This window comes from Mus caroli, unplaced genomic scaffold (assembly GCF_978045245.1).
Source record: "Mus caroli unplaced genomic scaffold, Mus_caroli_1 scaffold_7, whole genome shotgun sequence".
Classification (NCBI taxonomy): Eukaryota; Metazoa; Chordata; class Mammalia; order Rodentia; family Muridae; genus Mus; species Mus caroli.
In genome coordinates this window covers 735,001-756,269 of record NW_028227262.1, presented here as the reverse complement: position 1 = coordinate 756,269, position 21,269 = coordinate 735,001, and the positions used below count along the sequence as shown (strand labels likewise).

The 21,269-nt window shown below is 37.9% G+C and overlaps 1 protein-coding gene across 5 annotated transcripts in view; it reads right to left on the bottom strand.

The window, feature by feature from the left end:
* Positions 1 to 21,269, bottom strand: part of Caprin2 (caprin family member 2) — a 57,484-nt gene that overhangs the window by 3,027 nt on the left and 33,188 nt on the right. For 3 of the 5 annotated variants that reach the window (XM_085839757.1, XM_085839753.1, XM_085839754.1), the window contains exons 10-17: positions 20,357 to 20,479; positions 18,057 to 18,126; positions 16,962 to 17,026; positions 15,010 to 15,111; positions 13,091 to 13,231; positions 5,688 to 5,856; positions 2,468 to 2,653; positions 573 to 673 (exon numbers count right to left, since the gene is read on the bottom strand). In XM_085839757.1, the coding sequence (XP_085695883.1) occupies positions 573 to 673; positions 2,468 to 2,653; positions 5,688 to 5,856; positions 13,091 to 13,231; positions 15,010 to 15,111; positions 16,962 to 17,026; positions 18,057 to 18,126; positions 20,357 to 20,479 (957 nt within the window). The remainder of the gene's footprint in view (positions 1 to 572; positions 674 to 2,467; positions 2,654 to 5,687; positions 5,857 to 13,090; positions 13,232 to 15,009; positions 15,112 to 16,961; positions 17,027 to 18,056; positions 18,127 to 20,356; positions 20,480 to 21,269) is intronic. The other 2 variants (XM_085839756.1, XM_085839755.1) reach the window with 2 other exon arrangements.

Below are 21,269 nucleotides of genomic sequence, written 5' to 3'. Positions count from 1 at the left end.
GATAATCCATGCCTACAAATTTTCCTCTAACCTCTCTATATATACCACGGTATATATATACATACACACACACACACACACAAAGTAAATAAAACAAAGTTTTAAAAGAAAAACACTGGTGTAGTATGTTAATCTAAATATGATAGAAAGTTTACAAAGTTTGCTAAAATGCAATGTGTAAACCCCTATCAGTCTTGTCAGATATAAGGAAGAAAATTTGCTAAGTGGTCAAAATCCAAATAAACAAAACAATTAAACTTGTAAAGATGAACTCTGCTATATATAACAGGTAAGTTAAGTTGAAGGCAATTTAGTAACATTATAAGATACAGAAGCTTGGGAATTTAGAAAAAAGTTTGCAATCCAATTTTTACCCCATTTACTTGCTATGTGACCACAAACAAGAAATTTAACCTCTGAACCCTTTTCCTATAAAATGGAAGAGTAACTGAGCTTATGTGAACATGATTAAGGTCCTTTCAAATTCCATCTCACTTGATGATAGGAAAAATGTTTATATCTAACAACCACAACTGTTCCAAAATTTAGCAGCAACAGCTATTTCTACTTACCCTTTGAGAGTAAGCTGTTCCAGGATATTCTCTAGCTTGCAGCTGCACCTGGCTGTAATTCCCACTTGAAACTGAAGGAAGTCCTCTGTAACTATCAAAACCTAATGAATTAACAAACAACATACATAAAACGATAGGAAATGAAGTTCAACAAACTCTGTGGCTTTAAAAGTTAAACTGGAGGGGAAAAAATTGGACAGATCTTACAATGGCACCATTAGATATGTTTTCTTTTTTTGTTTTTATCAGAATATGAAATTTTATTACTGTGTTTTCCATTGCCAGAATTTATAGTTTTAGTCTTTCCTTCTTGCCTTTGTATAGGGCCAATGGAGAAACACTAGCTACATTAACAATTTAAAGTAGACTCCAAGACTATCACCTACAGCATGACCTTTTTGACTAAATCCAACAACCAGAACCTCATCATTTTCCATCAATGGGCACAAATGCTGTGATCATCTTGCCATTCTTTTTTTTTTTAAGATTTTATTTATTTATTATATGTAAATACACTGTAGCTGTCTTCAGACACTCCAGAAGAGGGCACCAGATCTCCTTACGGATGGCTGTGAGCCACCATGTGGTTGCTGGGATTCGAACTCTGGACCTTCAGAAGAGCAGTCGGGTGCTCTTATCCACTGAGCCATCTCACCAGCCCCTCATCTTGCCATTCTTGATGAGCTGAATCCTGACACACTTTCTAACAGCAAAACTTGGCTATTTGGCTTCAACCCCTGCTCTTTCCAGCACAGTTAGTTCCCTTTGCATGAGCACCTCTAAAAGGATAACCCCTAAGGCTGTGCCCAAGTGGGCGTGTATTTCTTGTACAGTTTGCCATGCCACTTCTAGTCCTGTCACATACTGTGGAGCTTCCTGGTAGTACAGAGACCATAATATTTGCCCATCTTGCTGGCACCATGGACCAGAGCAAAAGAGATATGTGTCTTTAAGTAAAAACATACTACAATGTTTCTATAGCAAAATACACATAATTCTGCTGGCTATTTATTTACTTATTTGTTTATCTTTCTAGACATGGTATTTCTGTGTAATCCTGGCTGTCCTAGAACTCATTCTATAGATCAAGTTGGACTCACACTCAGAAATCCACATGCCTCTGCCTCCCACATGCTGGATTAAAAGCATGCACCACCATATCCAGTATTTTCTCCTGACTTCTAATACTGTTGAAACACAAGTTGTGGTTGGGCAAAGATGGGACTAATGTACTTAGGCACTTAAAACCTCAGCATCAAGTACTTTTGCTAATATCAAGCTGCCACCACAATACTTAGAACTGTAACTAAATCTTAGCAGTCCACTATAGGGACTCAAATTCTCTTGTTATCTGAAGTATAGTTTGAAAGTAACCTGCAAATGAGCTTTGTCTAATTAGGGCACTTTTTTCTTTTTGGCTTTTTGAGACAGGGTTTCTCTGTGTAGCTCTGGCTGTCCTGGAACTCACTCTGTAGACCAGGCTGGCCTCGAACTCAGAAATCCACCTGCCTCTGCCTCCCAAATGCTGGGATTAAAGGCATGCGCCACCACCGCCCGGCAATTAGGGCACATTTTAAGAGTAAATCAATCAGTAAAAAAGTACAATTCAAACATGAAAATCAAAATCCCACATGAAAACCAAGCTTCTTTAGTAAATCACAGAATTAATCCTCTTTGCAGACAGCAAGTTAGGTCTGTGCAGAGAATAAGTATGCTAAAGTACTGGAGTGCTGGAGAGATAACTCAATGCTTAAGAGCATAAGTAAAAAAACAATTCATCTACTAACAGACAATTATAAATGGGAATCACAAAAAAAAGAACAAGAGAAAAGTCAAATTTCAATCAGGTTAATATATAGATTAAAATAATTTAGTACACTAGATTAAAAGCATACCTTTGTAGCCACCAGGAGACTGATAGGAACTCATTAGTAACCTCCCTCCATGTGAACACCCTCTCAGAGCCCCCCGACTACTGATAAATGGTTGAGCAGGTCTGGGAAACATACTCGTGGGTGCTGGGTAAAAGGCAAGGCTGCCATTGCTTACTTGAACAGTTCCATCAGGATGATAACCTGCACCTTAAGAGAACACAATTTAGAGCCAAGAATTAAATGGTTCCAAAGGCCCCATTTGTCAATATACATAAAAATATATTGCTATGTGTTTTATATATGTATATATATATATATATTTATATTTATATATATTTTTATATTTATATTTATATATACATATACATATATGTATATATATACCTCTAACATATATTTTCTCCCTTTAAAAACATACTTATGATTTATGAGCATATATGAGAAATAGAATATTACTCAGTTATAAAGGGGAAAAAATCTGGCACATGTCACAGTATAAGTGAGCTTTACAGGGGTTATATTGAATAAGCATATGATGCCAACTTACATGAGGTAGGCAGAGTAGTCAAATTCAAACTCATAAAGTAGAATGGTTGATTCCAGGGGCCAGTAGGAAATGAAAAGGAGTTACTGGTAAGCAGATATAGAGTTATAGCCAGTGTGGAATGCACAAGGGAGGATGTTTTTGTGCACTGTGTATTCAAATGCTGATTTCTGTACGCAGGGATCTGTAGCAGTCCCTACTTTAGTACTGTCATTATTTTGAAGCATCTCCTGACTCAATATTTTATAAAACACTGTTCTTCACCATCTTCTGATTGGCTAAATAAAGGGCTGTGCAGCCTATTGCTGGCCAGGAGAGGAGAAGGCGGGACTCTCAGACCCAGAGAGAAGGTTTCAGGTGGGAACCAGGGGAGTCATCACTGGGAGGTGAACAAAGAAGTGGGTGCCAGGCGAGACTTAAGAGTGCAGGTAACAGGCCATGTGGCTGTTAAATAGGCCAGGCCAGCATTGTTGGGTTAGAATAGCCTAGAAAACACCCAGCTACTATGCCTAAAGTTTATAATAAATAATAATAGAGGTTTCCATAACATTATTCAGAGCAAGAATAGTTCTAGAAAAGCCCCTACTTTTACAAGGTGTAAAAATGTTAAGAATGATTCCAGGTATCGTGATGTATGCCTTTAAAAGCAGTACTTGAAGACAGAGACAGGTGACTCTCTCTGGCTTAGAGACCATACTAGTCTACACTACAAGTTCCTGATGCACTAGGACTACAAAGTAAGACATCTCAAGCTAAAAATTCCAGATCAAGGAGTAAAAGAAAATCCTAATTTGGGGGGGAGGGGTGGAGAGTGGGAGGTTCTCATGTAGCACAAGCTGGCCAAGGATAATCATGAACTTCTTATCTTGGTGTCTTCAACTCCCAAGTTCTAAGATTGTAGCCATCATCCATCATGCCCAGTTGATGCCAGTGTTGAAGATGAAACCTAGGACTTCTGACATGTTAGACAAACACTTTATAGCTGAACTACATCCCTTGGCCATGAATTATAATCTTACTAGAATTCAAAATTGAGAAAGTCTATGACCTCAGTGTCTGTTAGGTAAAGTGCCTCTGTTTCAGCAATACGGTAACAGCAGAATGAGTGCCTCCACAGCAAGATCTGGGATCTCCCCTTAACCTCTCACCATTAAAGGGAAAAGTACCCAGAGGCTCAGCTCATTTGCTCAGCATGTCAAGGGCTTCAATACCAACACTACAAACCTACCAGTGCTTTTGTATTAAGGAAGGTAATAAATTTTAAAAAGGAAAAAAATAAATAAACCTTAAAAAGGTTACCTATGCTTTCAGCATTCAAAACAGCTTTAAAAGGTTAAAACTGTCTATGAGCTAACAGTACAATAGCATTTATCTCCTCACTTTAGTTTTTATTTTCTATAAAACCCATCATCTGTACTTAAGGGGTAACACAGTGTAGAACAATAGCTTTTCAATCTCCACCAGAACCTCTAGAGGCCCTATCTAGCTCAGCCTCTGTCTAGATAATGAAAGCAATCAAACTTGAAATCAAGAGCCAACCAGACTAAAGCAGCCACTCAAGTTCTATCTCTTCATAGTTCAAATTAGGGAACTGAAGAAATGGTTCAACAGTTAAGGGCAGTTCCTGTTCTTTCAGAAGACCCCCAGCACCCACCACCAATAAATCTAAAAAAAAAAAAAGATTTCTTTAAAACAAACAAACAAACAAACAAAAAGGCTAAGGGCCTGGCACAGTGGCACACAACTTAAATCCCAGCACTTGGGAGACAAAAGCAAAGAGATCTCTGAGTTCAAGCCTAGCCTGGTCAACAAAGCAAGTTCCAGGATACCCAGGTCTACACAGAGAAACCCTGTCTTGAAAAACAAAAAATCAAAACAACAAAAACAAAACAAAAATAAGACAAACAAAAAAAGCCTTCAAAAGTTAAATTAGTAGGTAAATGTTGGGAATTGGTTCTAATACTTTGTCTTATTTCAGCTCCCAAAAGTCATGCTTCCAGACCTGAGGGTCCCTGTCCCTAGCTAGCTTCAATTGGTAATTAGGAATTGCGTACAGCCAAAGGCTGGGCAGGGAGACTGGGTAGGACTTCGAGATTGCACAGGCAAGGGACCAGGAGAGAGGGGAAGAAGAAGGAAATCGCCATAACTCGGAGACAGAGGGATCAGATTTAAGAGCTGAAGGGGAGAAATCATCCAACAATGTAGATGGAAAGGGGATGTGGCCCTATGGGGAGGCTCCCCAGAAGACAGCAAGCAGATATAAAATATAGATTTTAAAAGATGTTAAGCCAGGAATACAGGAAGGAAATGTGTGCTAGCCTTGGAGAGGTTTAGAAGTGCCCAGCCCTTGAGCTAGTCAAGGCATATAAAAATTAGCTGGTGTGTGTATTTTTCATTTGAGAATCCACAGAGCTCTTGGGAGGGTACAGCACATATGCACATGAGGCCCTCCAGGAGCAAAAGTGGTTTAATTAATTATCCACTAGAGGTAAACTTAACTAAATGGAAGAAAATACATCAAAACGTCTTACTACCAGACAAACATTAAAGAGATAAGTATTTTACCGCTGTAAGGCCACTACAGACTGTTTACTTGAAAGGCTACTGTCTAAGTTTTCAGAGGGGCTATAGAGGGTACTCCAGTAAAGCACCAAGTTGGCATGTGGTACTTATAAAGAATATATGCAGAGGTCATACCAGTCTCTGGAGGCTGAGTTGTCTGGTCTATGTGTACAGCTGGGAGCTGGCATTGGGATACTGTCTGTGTACTTGATGAAGTAAAATTTTGATTGTAGCCAGATGAATAAGGAGATTCTTTCATTTCTTGTTCTTTCCGTGGAGGCAGAGGTGCGTTGACATTAAACACCTTAAAAGAAAGAGCACACAAAGCCACTGGGTATGGTTCAGAGGAAGTGCCTCAATACCATCTGTACCACTCCACCAGATCCTAAGGCACTAGATGAGCAAAGGATTTGAACAGACATTTCTCCAAAGACAACAAACAACTAAGATCGAGGAGCATGATCATCCTTAGTCATCAGGGAAATGTAAACCAAGACCACTACGGGATATCAGTTCATACCCTTTGGGTCCACCATTGTCAAAAGATGGAAAGCAAGACTAAACAGGGAGCAGGGGAACTGTAATCTTTTTACTGCTGGAAAGGTAAAATAGTACAAGCACTGTGGAAAACAGATGATGGTTCCTTGTGAAGATAAACATAAACCCACTAGTTTCATGTCTAGATATTCTCCCAAAAGGAGTAAAAGTCAAGAGTTGAACACATACAAGCTTAGCAACATTATTCCTAATAGTAAAACGTCAAAAAAATCTAAATGAAATGAGACAAGTACATTAAGTATTATTCAGCCATAAAAAGAATGAAAATATAATATATATTACATATCAAAAACATTATGTTAGTGAAACAAGCAAGTTAAAAAACAATTGGGAAAAGATGAGATGGCTCCCTGGGTAAAGACACTTACTGAGAAACCTTAGTGACCTGAGTTAATCCAGGTAAAGGTGGTAGAAGAGAACTAATTGCATTATAATTGTCCTCTGACCTCCATATGCAAGCTGTAGTGCTTTGCACATGATAACAATAAATAATATTGCTTTTGAAAAGAAATATATGGTTTCATTTCTACCTAGAATAAGTAACTTCATAGAAGTAAAATAGAGGTTCAAGGAGGGAGAAATATTGGGAATTATAATCTAATCTAGTGTTCTAGTTTCTCTTTTGTTACTGTGATTAAAAACAAAAAACAGGGGCTGGAGATGGCTCAGCGGTTAAGAGCACTGACTGCTCTTCCAGAAGTCCTGAGTTCAATTCCCAGCAAACACATGGTGACTCACAACCATCTATAATGAGATCTGATTCCCTCTTCTGGTGTGTCTGAAGACAGCTACAGTGTACTTATATGTGATAAATAAATAAATCTTTAAAAAAAAAAAAAAAAAAGAACTCTGACCAGTATTTTATTTATAAAGGATTTGTATGGCTTATACTTCCAAGTCACAGTTCATCACTGAGGCAAGTCAGGACAAAAACTGAAGCAGAAACTTGAAAGCAGACCTGCTTGCTAGCCCATGCAACATTACATCTCACCATGAAGCTCAATCACAGTCAAGGAAGTAGAGTAGAACCCACAGGGGAATGCTGTAAGACAGCTTGCTCCTAAACTCTTGCTAACCTAGCTTTCTTATTCAGCTTAAGACCACCTGCCTAAGGATAACCAAACACACACACACACACACATACACACACCACACACCACACCACAGGGAAATGAGAGGGCTTTCTGGGTCCTCTTACCTCAATTTGCAATCAAGACAATGCCCTATAGATAAGAGCCCACAGGCCATTCTGATCTCAATAATGTGTCACTGGAGGTTACCTCCTTCCAGGTAACTTTGAGTTGTTTCAAGGTAATAACAGCTTGTGATTTATTTAACCTATTTAAACTGTTCTGTCTGCCAAATGGCTAGATACCTCTCCTCTGTTTCATACATCTAACATCCTCCAAGTCTGGGGTAAATCTCTTGCCTCTATCTCCCAGAGTTCCAATCTCTTTACCAGAACTCCCACCTTCTACTTTCTGCCTTTTGCTAATGGGCGATCAGCTTTTTATTGACAGATGATGCTTCCACACAGTACAAAAGAGATTATCCTTATGTTGGAGTATAATATTGCATGCCTTTGAACTTGGAAGGCAGAAACATGAGCCTCTTTAAAGGAGTTCGAGTCCAGACTGGTCTACAGAGTGAATTCCAGGCCAGGCAGGGCTATAGTGAAACCATATCTCACATAAATAAACAGTACCAAATCAAGGAATTCCTCCCTCTGAGTTACTGGTCAAGAATGGTCCAAACAGCACAGGGTACTGCCATTACTCTGGGTTGCCTACCATAACAAGGTAGTAGGACCCTATTGCTGAAGATGCCACTCATTTGGATGCAGGACATAAGAGAAATCAAACTGACTAAGAAACTCTCTCCCTTCTGGATGACTTACACAGTGCTAGAAGTTGCTACTGGAGCTACTAGAGGAGAAAAGACATCAAGTCTCAACTGGTGACGGGCCCTGCATGTTATAATACCAACCTGGCAAAAAGAGCCAACTGGCACTGTCATGGCATAATGTTTAATAAGGTAACCTGCTATTTTCTGACTGGATATGAAGCCTGTACCACAGCATGGATTTCATGCCTGATACTATAAACCTGGTCAAAAGCTACTGTTAGTGGTTTATGACATATTTATTCTGTCCTAAATCTATCGAATTTTTAAATATTTCTATTTATAACCATACACTTATTTTGCTTTGAATTTTGATCAGAGAAGTGTTGCACTGGTTTTTTGAGACAGGGTTTCTCTGTGTAGCTCTGGCTGTCCTGGAACTCACTCTGTAGACCAGGCTAGACTCGAACTCAGAAATCCACCTGCCTCTGCCTCCCAAGTGCTGGGATTAAAGGCGTGCTCTTAGCACACATCTTTAATCCCTCTGGCTATAATACAGGCATGTCCTTAGTACTTATCTTTAATCCCTATCATTGAAGATAAAGATAGTTGGTAGAAGAAAGCACTCATGCTTTAAAGTGGTGTCTTGAGTGGCAGACAAAGTGATGAATTAGAGAACGATTTCACAGAATAAAATATGCCTAGCTCTCATGAGAAAAGAGAGGAAAGGGAAACTACTTGAGGTTCAGAGAAAGAAGGAAGCAGTTTTACCAGGACAGTTTTACAGAGACAGGTTGAAGAGAGAACAAGCAAGGCACAAATAAAGACAGATGAGCCAGTGAATGAAAAAGAGCCAGAAGATTTGAACAGATTGCTAGAAATTAAGATTATATTTGGTTGAAACATAGTATGTATCGACTCCTTTTAAGGTATTGTACCTACAAAATTCTTTAAAATGCAATGTTGCGCTCTAATCCTTTAAAAGCTGCTATTATAAGCTATTTAGGATAATTAAAAAGTTAAATATTAACACAAATTAATAGTTAATCAGCTAAACTTATGGTCATGTTAGATACTAGTTTAGTTTATTACAGAAATATATTCCCTTGGTTGAACATATAATAAATATCTAAAAATGAGCAATCTTTGCCTATTCACATATATGATTGATTGATAGATAGATAGATAGATAGATAGATAGATAGATAGATAGATAGATAGATATCCAGTCAGTCTTCAAAAACTTGAGATCCACAGAATATGGCATTTAAAGATCTTTTATTATTTTTGTCTGTTTGTTGGTTGGTTGGTTTTTTTTTTTTTGAGACAGGGTTTCTCTGTATAGCCCTGGCTGTCCTAGAACTCACTCTGTAGACCAGGCTGGCCTCAAACTCAGAAATATGCCTGCCTCTGCCTCCCAAGTGCTGGGATTAAAGGCGGGTGCCACCACGCCCAGCTAAGATCTTTTATTATTTTAAGGCTTTTTGGATAATAAACATGTCAGCTCCAGCAGCACCTCAATTCTACTTCAAAGAAGATGATGAAATGAGCATGGAAGAACCTCCATATGGAATTTGCTTCAAAAGTGGCAAGCTAGCCAATTGACAAGAAATTATTATTTTAGCCGGGCGTGGTGGCGCACTCCTTTAATCCCAGCATTTGGGAGGCAGAGGCAGGCGGATTTCTGAGTTCGAGGCCAGCCTGGTCTACAAAGTGAGCTCCAGGACAGCCAGGGCTATACAGAGAAACCCTGTCTCAAAAAACAAAAAAATAAAAAATAAAAAAAAATTTTAAAAAATTATCATTTTAACTGCTAACAATGATGTCCAAATTGGACAAAAAAAGGGGGGGGGGAGAAAGAAAGAGAGAAAGGGAAAGAGAGAGAGAGAGAGAGATGCAGGAAAATCAACTGCCAAGCTTTGCAAAGACAAGGTAGGTAAGCCCTTTCTAATTCCTGCTTCACAAAAAAAGTCTCAGATATTCTGGGCCAAAAGGCTGAAGATAGAGCTCCAATGTTCTAAAGAAAATTTGGGAGACTAGGCAGCCAATTATCTCTGACATTTCTATAGTTTTGGAAGGTGCTTGCTCTGCACTTCCTGTATACTCAGGTACTATTTATCCCTTCACAAGTCTCTGATGGGGTTGAAGACTACATAGTTATAATCTTATAATACTATTATTTATTCTACCTTGGTGATTATGATTTCTATCATAACTTGTATTACCAACCTAAAAACATCTTCTTATACCTAAACATATTTTCTCAAATCCTAAACAAGTTAAGCTTTTATTGTAAGATTATTTAAATGATTTAGGTACAAAACTCTGAACTCACCAAGATAGAATAAATAATAGAGTACTTTCTCCTAAATTGATATATACAAATAGACTAGATACTGTCAATGTAAACCTTACATAATAGTTTTTCATAATTGTTCTTATTTTATATACTTTAGAAGAGAAAGAGACATTTATTGAACTTTAAAAAAAAAAAAAAAAGCCAGGCGTGGTGGTGCACACGCATTTAATCCCAGCACTTGGGAGGCAAAGGCAGGTGGATTTCTGAGTTGGAGTCCAGCCTGGTCTACAGAGTGAGTTCCAGGACAGCCAGGGCTACACATGAAACCCTCCCTGTCTTGAAAAAAAAAAAAAAAACAAAAAACAAAAAACAAAAAACAAAAAACAAAAAAAAGGAGAAATGTTGGGTTTGTCTTGTATGCTGTGTATTCAGATACTGAGTTCTGTACCCCACTATGGACATGGGCATTGTATTGACCAATGTTCTGTAAAGAATGTTCCCCAATAGTACCTGCTTGGTAAATAAAAAGGTAGAGCTTGTAACTGGGCAGGAGAAAAAAAGAGGACAGAAATTCAGATCGAGTGAGGGAATCTCAGGTAGGGACAAGAAGAGAGGGCAAAGGAGAGGAAAAGGAGGAGATCTCCATGAGACAGGATGGACCATGAGGACCAAGAAAAGATTGCCCTGAGGACACATGGAACAGAGCAAGACTCAGCAAATAACGGGACATTTATCTGGTTATTAATAGACTAGTTGGGTTAGAATAGTGTAGAGCCTGCCTATCACAGTACCACAGTTGATGTCTCTCTGTTGTTTACACAGGAGCTAAATGGGATAGAGTAGGGCAGAAACCCCCGATAAAATCAATACAACAGAACCTGTTTGAACTGGGCAGGCTTCAAAGAGGAAGAGCAGACAGGGAGCCATCAATAAAGAGGCACTATGACAAAACCACACAAGACAAGCCCAGTGGACTAGTCTGACAGGTTAGACTATACTTCAATAGGTAATATAGATGAAGGATTCTATTTCATCATGTGATGAACCACTGTCTGCTTTTGATTAGGCAAAAGAAAAAATAAATTTGAGTGCTAATATTATGAGACTGCCAGGGAAAGTAGAAAAGCAAGGAGAAAAAGACCTTCAAACAGTCCAGCCATAGTAGGGGGAGTTCAGCAGCCCTGCACTGGGCCTGCTCTACACTGTTCACCCACTACTATTATTTGCAAGGTGCTAGTGTGAAGCAGGAAACACTAACAATAAAGGCACTTACTCCCTTACTGAATGGTTTTCTCCCCCAAAATACACAATCTAGTGTCACACTATCTTTTTCATTCTTTTCTTTTTAAAAGATTTTTCTTTGGGTGTGTACATGTTGGCTTCATATATAATATGTGCACCATGTCGACAGCTGCTGCCCAGAAAGGCCAAAAGAGGGTATGGGATCCAGTGGATGTTATAGAATGTTACAGAGAGCTGTAAGCCACCATGTAGGTACCGGAAATCAAATCTGGGTCCTCTGTAAGAACAGCAAATGCTCTTAACCACTGAGCCACCTCTCCAGCCCCTGAAATATTACTCTTAAAAAAGTTTTGCACTACAATTTCTTCTTCTCCTTCTCCTTCTTCTCCTCCTCCTCCTCCTCCTTCTTTGTTTTTTTTTTTGTTTGTTTGTTTGTTTGTTTTTTGAGACAGTTTCTCTGTGTAGCCCTGGCTGTCCTGGAACTCACTCTGTAGACCAGGCTGGCCTCGGAACTTTAGAAATCCACCTGCCTCTGCCTCCCAAGTGCTGGGATTAAAGGCGTGCGCCACCACTGCCCAGACTTACACTACAATTTCTAGAGAAATACATTTTCAGAATACACACAAATCTGAAGAAACCTAAAACTCTGTGAGCCAGAATGAGACTAAAATAAAATTAAATGAATTTTAACTTATCTCTTACTTCAGGTTATTAAAGCTAAAACCTTAAGTAATGCAGTATCAGTAATGATTAATAATATACATAACTGTTGCCAAAACAATGTTTATCACTCACATATTCCTTTTGTGAGGAGGGAGTATTAGGGATCAATCACATTCATTTTCACATGGGTTCAAAGCTTTGCCTGTTAATTTTCAGAGAGGAAACAAGGTTCGGATAAAAATACTCCTTGGACAAATCACTCTTAAGGCAGGTACCACGCCTAGCAGTGAACACACAAAAAAACCTCAATAGCGTTTTTGGAGGTTGTCTATATCATATTAAGTCAGGACATTTTTTTTCCCTACCTTATAGGTCCTTTGTGTGTGCACATGCATGCGCACATGCGCGCGCGCACACGCACACACACACACACACACACACACACACTATGGCTTCTAGTTTGGGGATTTTTAATGGACTCCTGTATGTATCTTTACTTCTAAATGCATTTATGTGCTTTTCCTTTGGCTCTTTTTCTTGTTTGGTGTTTTGTCATATTCCAATATGTTTGTTTGTTTGCTTGTATTTTATTTTTCTTTATCAGCACTACTTAGATGCCTGTTTATTTTTGAAAGAGAGATAGAAAGGGTGTGGACTGGAGAGGAGAGTAAGTGGGGAGGTCCTAGGATGAGTAAGGGAAAGGGAAACCATAATCAGAATATATTGTATGAAAAAAATCTACTTTTAATTAAAAAAATACTTCTTGAAAATTCTGGGGGTTGTTGATTTAATACTCTGTCACAAACAGTGACAGATTTAAAATCCAGCAACCCAAATAAGAGCAACATGAAAGCAAATTTTTCACCCAGTACCAAAGCTAGGTGTGGGAGAAACCTCAGCTTGCCCACAGCCATCGTTTCCCTTTCATACTCACTGTCTGCATGGCCTGAAAGGGTGCTGTGCTAATGGCTTCTGAACTCCCACTTGCAGGAGGTAACTGGAAGCTCTTTGACAGGGGAGGATTTGGAGAAGCAAGTGCAGAAGCTGGCTTTGGCTTGCAGAGGGGGACCACCATCTGTGGAGGAGAAGAAATGCAGCATCAGCCATGCTTGCCATGTGCCAGGAGGTTAACTTACACTAAGCCCCAAGCTGACACAAGTCAGCAAGTTCTTTAGGGTGACATGGGAACACAGGAATGCAGAGAGCAGCGTTTGCTTACAGTTTCAAATCTAGACTGCTGAGGATGCACAGTACACTTGCTTTGATAGGGTTCTGACAAAGAGAGTGTCACACAAGGGGTTCTCAACTTCCTACCAACATCAAGAGTTCTGCAAAAATTGCTATTTCCCAACTAATAATCTAATATTACTCCATTTATATGCAAAGACTGAGTTTAAGAAAAACTTTGCCTTAATTAGTTCCTTAGTTAATTATTTTAAAAATATAGTGGATTTCTAAGTCCTCTGCCAAAAAAAAAAAATCATCTAATTTAAGTAATTCTTACCTATAAAGCCAAATTGTTTAATATGACATAAAGCCCAATTTCAACCAGATTATAAATCAGACCATTATAGGTCATTTGATTTAAAAAAAATCACTTTTTCTTTGTCAGAAAGCCAACTACCCTAATTTAGAGCAAGTGAACACTATAAAGACTAATAATAATAATTATTATTATTATTATTAGTCTTTAATAATCTAATTAAATTATTAGATTTAATAATAATAATAATCCATGTTTTCTTACATTCTAAAACGAATTCTCATTTATTAGTGCACCTCAAAATTATAACCTAATAAATTCACCCCAAATTCACCCCATCCAAGTCTATCTAGGATTTGCTCAAAGAACAAAGGCTGAAATTTAGATCTATACTCACAAACCTCATACTGTCAAAATGCTTTTGATGATCTGAGCCAGAAAGACTACAACTCATTTCACCTCAGTGCTAATAACACTATAAAACCAAATCTTCAGTTACATGATAATTTCTCTTAATTCTACATGAAGTTTTTCTTTATTATATATTTAAAATAATATAAGGAAACCTAATACTTTGCTAATGATAAGAGTTTTACTTTATTTTTAAGTCTGTCTATGTGTGAATACATCTGTTTGTGCACATGAGTGCAAGTGTTCATGGAAGCCAAATGTCTCAGAGTCTGAGGCTGGAATTACAGGTAGTTGTGAGCTACTGGATATGAGTGCTGAGACTTAAAAAAAGATTTGGCTCCTCTCCAAAATCAGTATATATTCTTAGTCACTGAACTATCTCTCCAGCCCTGTATGCTATTTGTTAAAATAATAAATTGACTAAGCTTGGCCATACTCTCCTGAAATCCCTACACTTGAAAAGTGGGAGCAAAAGGATCAGGAATTCAAGGCCAACCTGTGCTACAGGAGATCATCCCAAAAAACAGTAATAGAGAGGCCTGAGAAATGGCTCAGTGATTAAGAGACCTTGTTGCTCTTGCAGAAGACCTAGGTTCAATTCCTAGAAACGATATAACTTCAATTACAGGAACTAATGTCCTCTTCTAACCTCCTTGGGCACCAAACACCATGTGGTACACATACATACATGAATGAAACAAAATGAATAAATCTTTAAAAAATGAATAATAATAATTCTGGATATATTTATTATATCAGGTAAGATATGTACCATTAGTTCTATATACATGGCAAAGCCACAATAGTGACCTGTGTATGTTCTAGGACCACAACATCTACAGAAGTTAATGCATTAATAAATACAAACATTTTAATTCCATCAATCATGCCAGTAACTAATAAGCTCATTTGGCAATTCTTTGAGACAGCAAAGTAATTAAGACCATGGGTCTCATTACCTCAGGGGTCTCTGAGGTCATAAACTCTGTTTCAGATCCCGAAGAAGCCTGATCAGTAGTCACCAAGCAAGCATTTGAGCTACAAGTAACTGGAGAAGAGGCCTAGACACAAGGAAGATAAAAAGCATTGTCAATACATACTGTGCTTACTTCATATTTCCTGGGCCCTGATATATTACTTTTACTGGCACTCAGTGGTACCAGGCAGTATGCTAAATGTGTTATATATATTAATATACTTAATCCTAACAAACATGGTGAGTAAGCATAATTACCTTCATTTTAGTGACATCAAGAAGCAATGAATAGTCAGGCACACAAAGAATAGTGGTGCATACCTTTACCCCCACTCTTGGGAAGCTGAGGCTGGCAGATCGCAGAGTTTAAGGCCAGCCTGGCCTAGTATACAGAAAAAGTTACAGGACAGCCAGGGCTACACAGAAAAACCCTATGTTAAAAAGCTTGTTTCTGGCCAGGTGGTGGTGGCGAGCACCTTTAATCCCAGCACTTGGAAGGCAGAGGCTGAGGCAGGTGGAACTCTAAATTTGAGGCCAGCCTGGTCCACAGAGTAAGTTCCAGAACAGCCAGGGCTACAAAGAGAAACTTTGTTTTGGAGAAGAAGAGGAAGATGTTAAGAAGCAGCAGCAGCAGCAAAGCAAAGCAAAGTGAAGTAATCTACCCAAGATCAGAATAATATAGTTCAATTTCAGAACACTTAAATTCATACACTGCTTCTGCCCCAGTTACACACACACACACATACACACACACATACACACACACACACACACACACACACACACACACACACCAGAAAGAGTTTGAAAGGCCAGCCTGGTCTACAAGGCCAACCAGAGCTATATTTCCAGACCCTACTCCATCTAACCACCACCACTCAGAAAGAGTTCAGGGGACATTGTTTAATACTTCAGAACATTTTATATACTAATACACATGATTAATAGCTAACCAAAATATGAGAATTATGGAAATGTTCTAAAATTATGCTTGATTTTTAGTACTTTTAATTAAGGTAATAAAGCAACTAACTACCCATCATAAGTGGGACTGGTTGCTGTTGGGCTATATTTGTATACAAGGGGAATCCCAGAAACTCTAACTTAACCCTCCTTTGTCCTCTTAACAGTCAAGCTAAAAAGACTGGAAGCCAGTCCAGTGGAACACATATATTTCCCCATGGCTAGAAGAATAAAAAAAGAAGACCAAAAGTTCAGGACCACCCTGAACTACAGAGCAAAACTCTGGCTTAAAAACAAAATGATAAATTCTACTTAAAAGTTTCACTTAATAGGGTTTCAGCTGTAGCTCAGTGGCACAACACTTGCCTGGCAGGCAACCACAGAAGCTAGATGCATTCAATATCCAGCACCACAGTGGGGACAAAACATTTTACTTAACAACAACAAAATCTTTATATTAGTATTCATTTATAAGTTGCAATTACTCTTGCCTGAAAATTATCACTTCAAGTAGAGTGGCCAGAAGTAGTTTTAAGTACTGGTAAATAAACATGGTGTTTGAGACCAGTGGTTCTAAATGTAGGTATGCAGACTCACCTAGAAGATATTTAAAGACAAATGCTACTGGTCATTCTTGCACAGGCCAACATCCCAGCACTCCTGAGGCAGGAGGATCACAAGTTCTAAACCAGCCTAGGCTACAAAGTGGCTTCAAGGTCATCTTGGGCTACATTAAGAGACTTTGTCACTAATAACAACATGTACTCGCTTGCGTGTGCACACACACACACACACACACACGCACGCACATGCGCGCGTGCACACACACACACTATTATTCTAGCTGGTCTAAGATAAATACATTTTTTTCTCAATCAGATATATCAGAATAAGTCTGATTACTCTTGCCAAAGTAAGAAGTCCTCCCCATACAGCAAAGAAGAGTGTAAAACAAATTAATCCAGAAGTTACCTGTGATGGTTCTTGAAGAAAATCACTTTGGTTGGACAAGTTTTGTTCTGCAGATACTGTAGAGACTAAAGGAAACCAAACAATTACGGGAGAGAAAAGTTAATACATATCAATTTAACAAAACAAAGTTTATTCTTTACAAAGTAAGTGTCAATTAGAAGAACAGGTTCCTATTGCAACTTTGAAGAAAATAGACTGGATACTAGTCAGAAACACTAATTCCATGTGTGGTATATAGTGATGTTCTAAAGTTATATGGGTAAAACCAGTATTCCAAAGCTTCTAAAAACAAACAAACAAACAATCACTTAAAAATTATTAGGGATAATAATTTAGAAGACAAAGATTAAGCCACTGTGAGTTGTCACTGATACACATAATCTTCATAATAAGTCTTAGTTGGTCATCTGTTTGTTTGGATTTCCTCACTGTGGTTATACATATTAATATACTTTTTATAATTATATAGTTTTCAGTTTGGTTTCACTCATTAATATATCAATCACTTCTGTTAACTATGATGTGAACTATTCTCCTTGTTTCACCAGCCTTACAGCATCAGTCTTTAGCAGCTGTTCAATGCTTACCACAGTTGGACTGTAGTTTTGATCATGTCACTCCTTACTTAGGAGAAATTATCATGGAACCACAGCCCTGAGCTTTGAAGCATCACACCATTTTGGCGCCATCATTTGTTACCATGATATTCATTGTTCTAAGTATTATTGAGGTAATCTTGTCAGCTAGGATGATCCAAAAGCCTCCACACTAGACCTACAACTCAAAGGTCAAGTAGATTGTACTCAGAAATCACAATCCCAGAAAGAACATGGAAAGTTGCTAAAGCAGCTATTAGGCATTTTTACTTGCCCATCTGAGGATGTTATATTTTCTAACAAATATAAATACGTTACTAAAGGATGCTTACGTCCTAATGATAATTTATCCCTATGTAACTCTACTGATTAATGGATACAACTAGAATAAATTAACACACTTAAGCTATCTGCAGTGAGTGAATGATCCATAAAAGAAATGACTGTTAGCTCCAAAGCTGTTTAAGTCTTTAGAATTACTATGTTCCTAGTGGGTTACCTGGACAAGCTGAAGGCGGCTGTGATGATGGAATTGCACTTGAGGGTTTGTCAAAATCTAGAACAGATTCCTAAAGAGAAGATTTTCGATAGCAAAAAGAAACACAGATGATTCGTTTAATAAGTAGTTCACTGTATTGACCATAGCTATTACCAAAGATGCTAGCTAAGCTGCTGGCAAGTAGCTAATTTCTACCTTGTGATGTTAACAAGTTGAAGAGTTAAAACTAAACCCTAAAGTTACTGTCAAACAAACCTCAAGATTGGGTCAAGTATTAAAACTAGAAATTCTATATGATATGCAGGCCTGATCTGAGTCTTAAGCATAAAATGTTAGTCTTAGTCTAGTTTGAACTTAAATTTTTATTATACCTAACAAATGTGAAGGTCTAATTATTTTTATCTCAACTACTTACTGGTTCCTGCTGGTAAACATTTTATGATGAGAAACTATGCCCTTCTCATATCTGTATAACAGGGTTCTCTTAAGAAAACTTCCCAGACTCTGCTTACTGAAGCTAGAAATTTGCAGAAAGCATCTTTCCTCTTTCATTTATCTTGAAATAAAATGAAAGATAATCAAATTATCTTTCACTCTGCAAACTAGAGGGCTGGAAATTAAAGAATTTGACTTGAGTTATGCAGCTGTCAAGAAACAGTACTGGTGTTTACACCCAGGCCTACAGCCAAAGCTCAAGACTTATTTCCTCTATTTAAATTTACTTTGTTTACTTGAGAGGCCTCAGTAATATAATGCTGCTCTGAAATTTTCTAAGAGTCTTAGTCATACAATTTAATTAAACACAGAATTTTATAATGGATTAGTGGTCACACCTTTAATTCCAGCACCTGGGAAGCAGAAGCAAGCTGATCTCTATGAATTCCAGACCGGCCTGGTCTACATTGTGAGTACCAGACTAGCAGAACTACACAGTGAGGAGACCCTGTCTTCAAGGGGAAAATTGTCTTTTACACAATTTAATTATTGATTTAGCACAAATTTCCAATCTTCTATAGCTTTGAAGACAGGTGATGAGTGTCTCATAAATTTTTAGGCAGTGGGACCTGGAAAGACCAAGCAGCTAACATGGCTCTCAGTTTTAATACATCTACCAAAAATCTGCAGCAGTCCTGACACTTATACACATGATATTTTGATATATTTAATTAATTTCTTTACACACAACAAACTTAGGAAGTGAAGACTGCAATTTTTTCACATTAGAAAATAATAACAACAACAAAGCAGAAAATGAAACAACTTGTCCTGATAGCAAGGAAACTGAAGAACTAGGACACCATTCTACATAATGGGATCTAGAGTCTTAAGAATTTCAACACAATGTTTCATACACAAGTTACTAGTTCCAGAAATATCACTTAAGAGTCATTTTTAAAATGTCTCATAGGCAAAATGTGTGACAGGAAAGTTATGGGAACAGCCAACCATTTCCTGGTTGAACATTATGCCTGTTCCACAGGAAGTAATTTGTCCCTGATACTATATGCCCAAGACTTAGGGCTGCAGGGACCAGAGACTCTAGGAAGAAAAACTACTGGTACTGTTTTGATAAATGGATTTTTTTCAAACTGCCTTTTAAATACATATATTTATACCCACAGATTAGTACTACTAGCATCCTTGATCAAAGAAGCTTTTGGGCAGTAAGCATCAGTCAATGCATAAATTCATAAGTGGTCAAAGTGTGTAGAGTGTCTTGAATGCTCAGCTCTAAATGGGACATTTGTATCAACTCCTTCACAGCTCAGGGAATATCCCAGAGGAGAGCATAGAAAGTGTGAGACCCAAATAGGGAGGCGTGTCCTGAAATGCTTTCTTCTGGATATGACATAGCTTTTGCACTCATGAACTTATAGTAATCTACAGAAGTCCAAGCCAGCCACTATTCCAACATGGATGAGACAGGGACTCATAACACCCCTTGATATATTCTGGGGTGCTATCATGCATGAGGGGAGGGAGGCAGGACATAGGAGATGGGACACATATCAATTTTCTTTAGGTCTGTGTCCGTGAATAGATTGCTTTTGCTTTGGTAAATGAGCCCACACTCACACACATGCAGATAGCATTAACTAAATGCTATGTTGTTTTTTTTTTTTTTTTAAGAGAGGGGAGAGAATATGAAGGTGGGACTGGAAAGTATAGGTGGATACAAGGGACCATGGGACAGGGAAATTTGAACTGGATATGATGTAATGTAAGAAATTGTCAAAGAACAAAAAATACAATAAAGTCAAAACAAAACAAAAAATAAAATAAAATAACACAGCTCATACTTGCATAAAGTTATAAGTTCCTTGAATCTGGCTCATAAGGTCCTGCAGTTTTTCTTTCCTCAATACTGGATCCTTTGGAAGGGCAGAAGAAGAGTCTATAGGCTGAGGCAGGGGCTTAGGCACCTACAAGACAACCCACCATGTGTAAGACTCACCAGGAAGCTTACATTACTAGCACATCTTCAGGAAATCAAATGGAAATATTTATTAGATTTATCACAGTAAGAATTCTCACAAAAATCCATTTCAGTTTTCCCCTTTCAAAACAACTTAAATGAAAATCTTTATAAAACATAAAGTAATCTCTTTCTTTTTTCTTTCTTTTTTTTTTTTTTTTCCTTCTTTTTGGTTTTTCAAGACAGGTTTCTCTGTGTAATACCTCTTGTTCTCCTAGACTCACTTTGTAGATCAGGCTGGCCTCAAACTCACAGAGATCTACCTGCCTCTGCCTCCAGAGTGCTACAAAGGCATGCACCACCAGACCCAGCTAAAGCACTGTCTTTCTAAAAGGACACAGAATAAAAGGCCTTCCTGAAAAGTATACATTCACTCAATATACTTCCTTTCCTTATACATAGTTATTAGCATTTGTTCTGTGATAAGAACCCACTGACTATGACACATACCAATGATATGTTTCTCATCAAGACAAGAATTACTATTATCACGTTAACAAATATGCATCTCATTCTTAAGATGCATATGATTTCAGAGACATTAAATACTATATAGCTATATATATCCATATGCAATACATACACAATAGTAATGAAGTATTTTGTTATATTTAATTTAAAAACATACTCTTGGAGGCGTCTGCTATTAGAAACTCTCATGATAAACTGCTAGACATCTTGAATTTACCTTAATTAACAATTTAAAGTTCTTCTTTTTATTTACTTATTTAATGTAT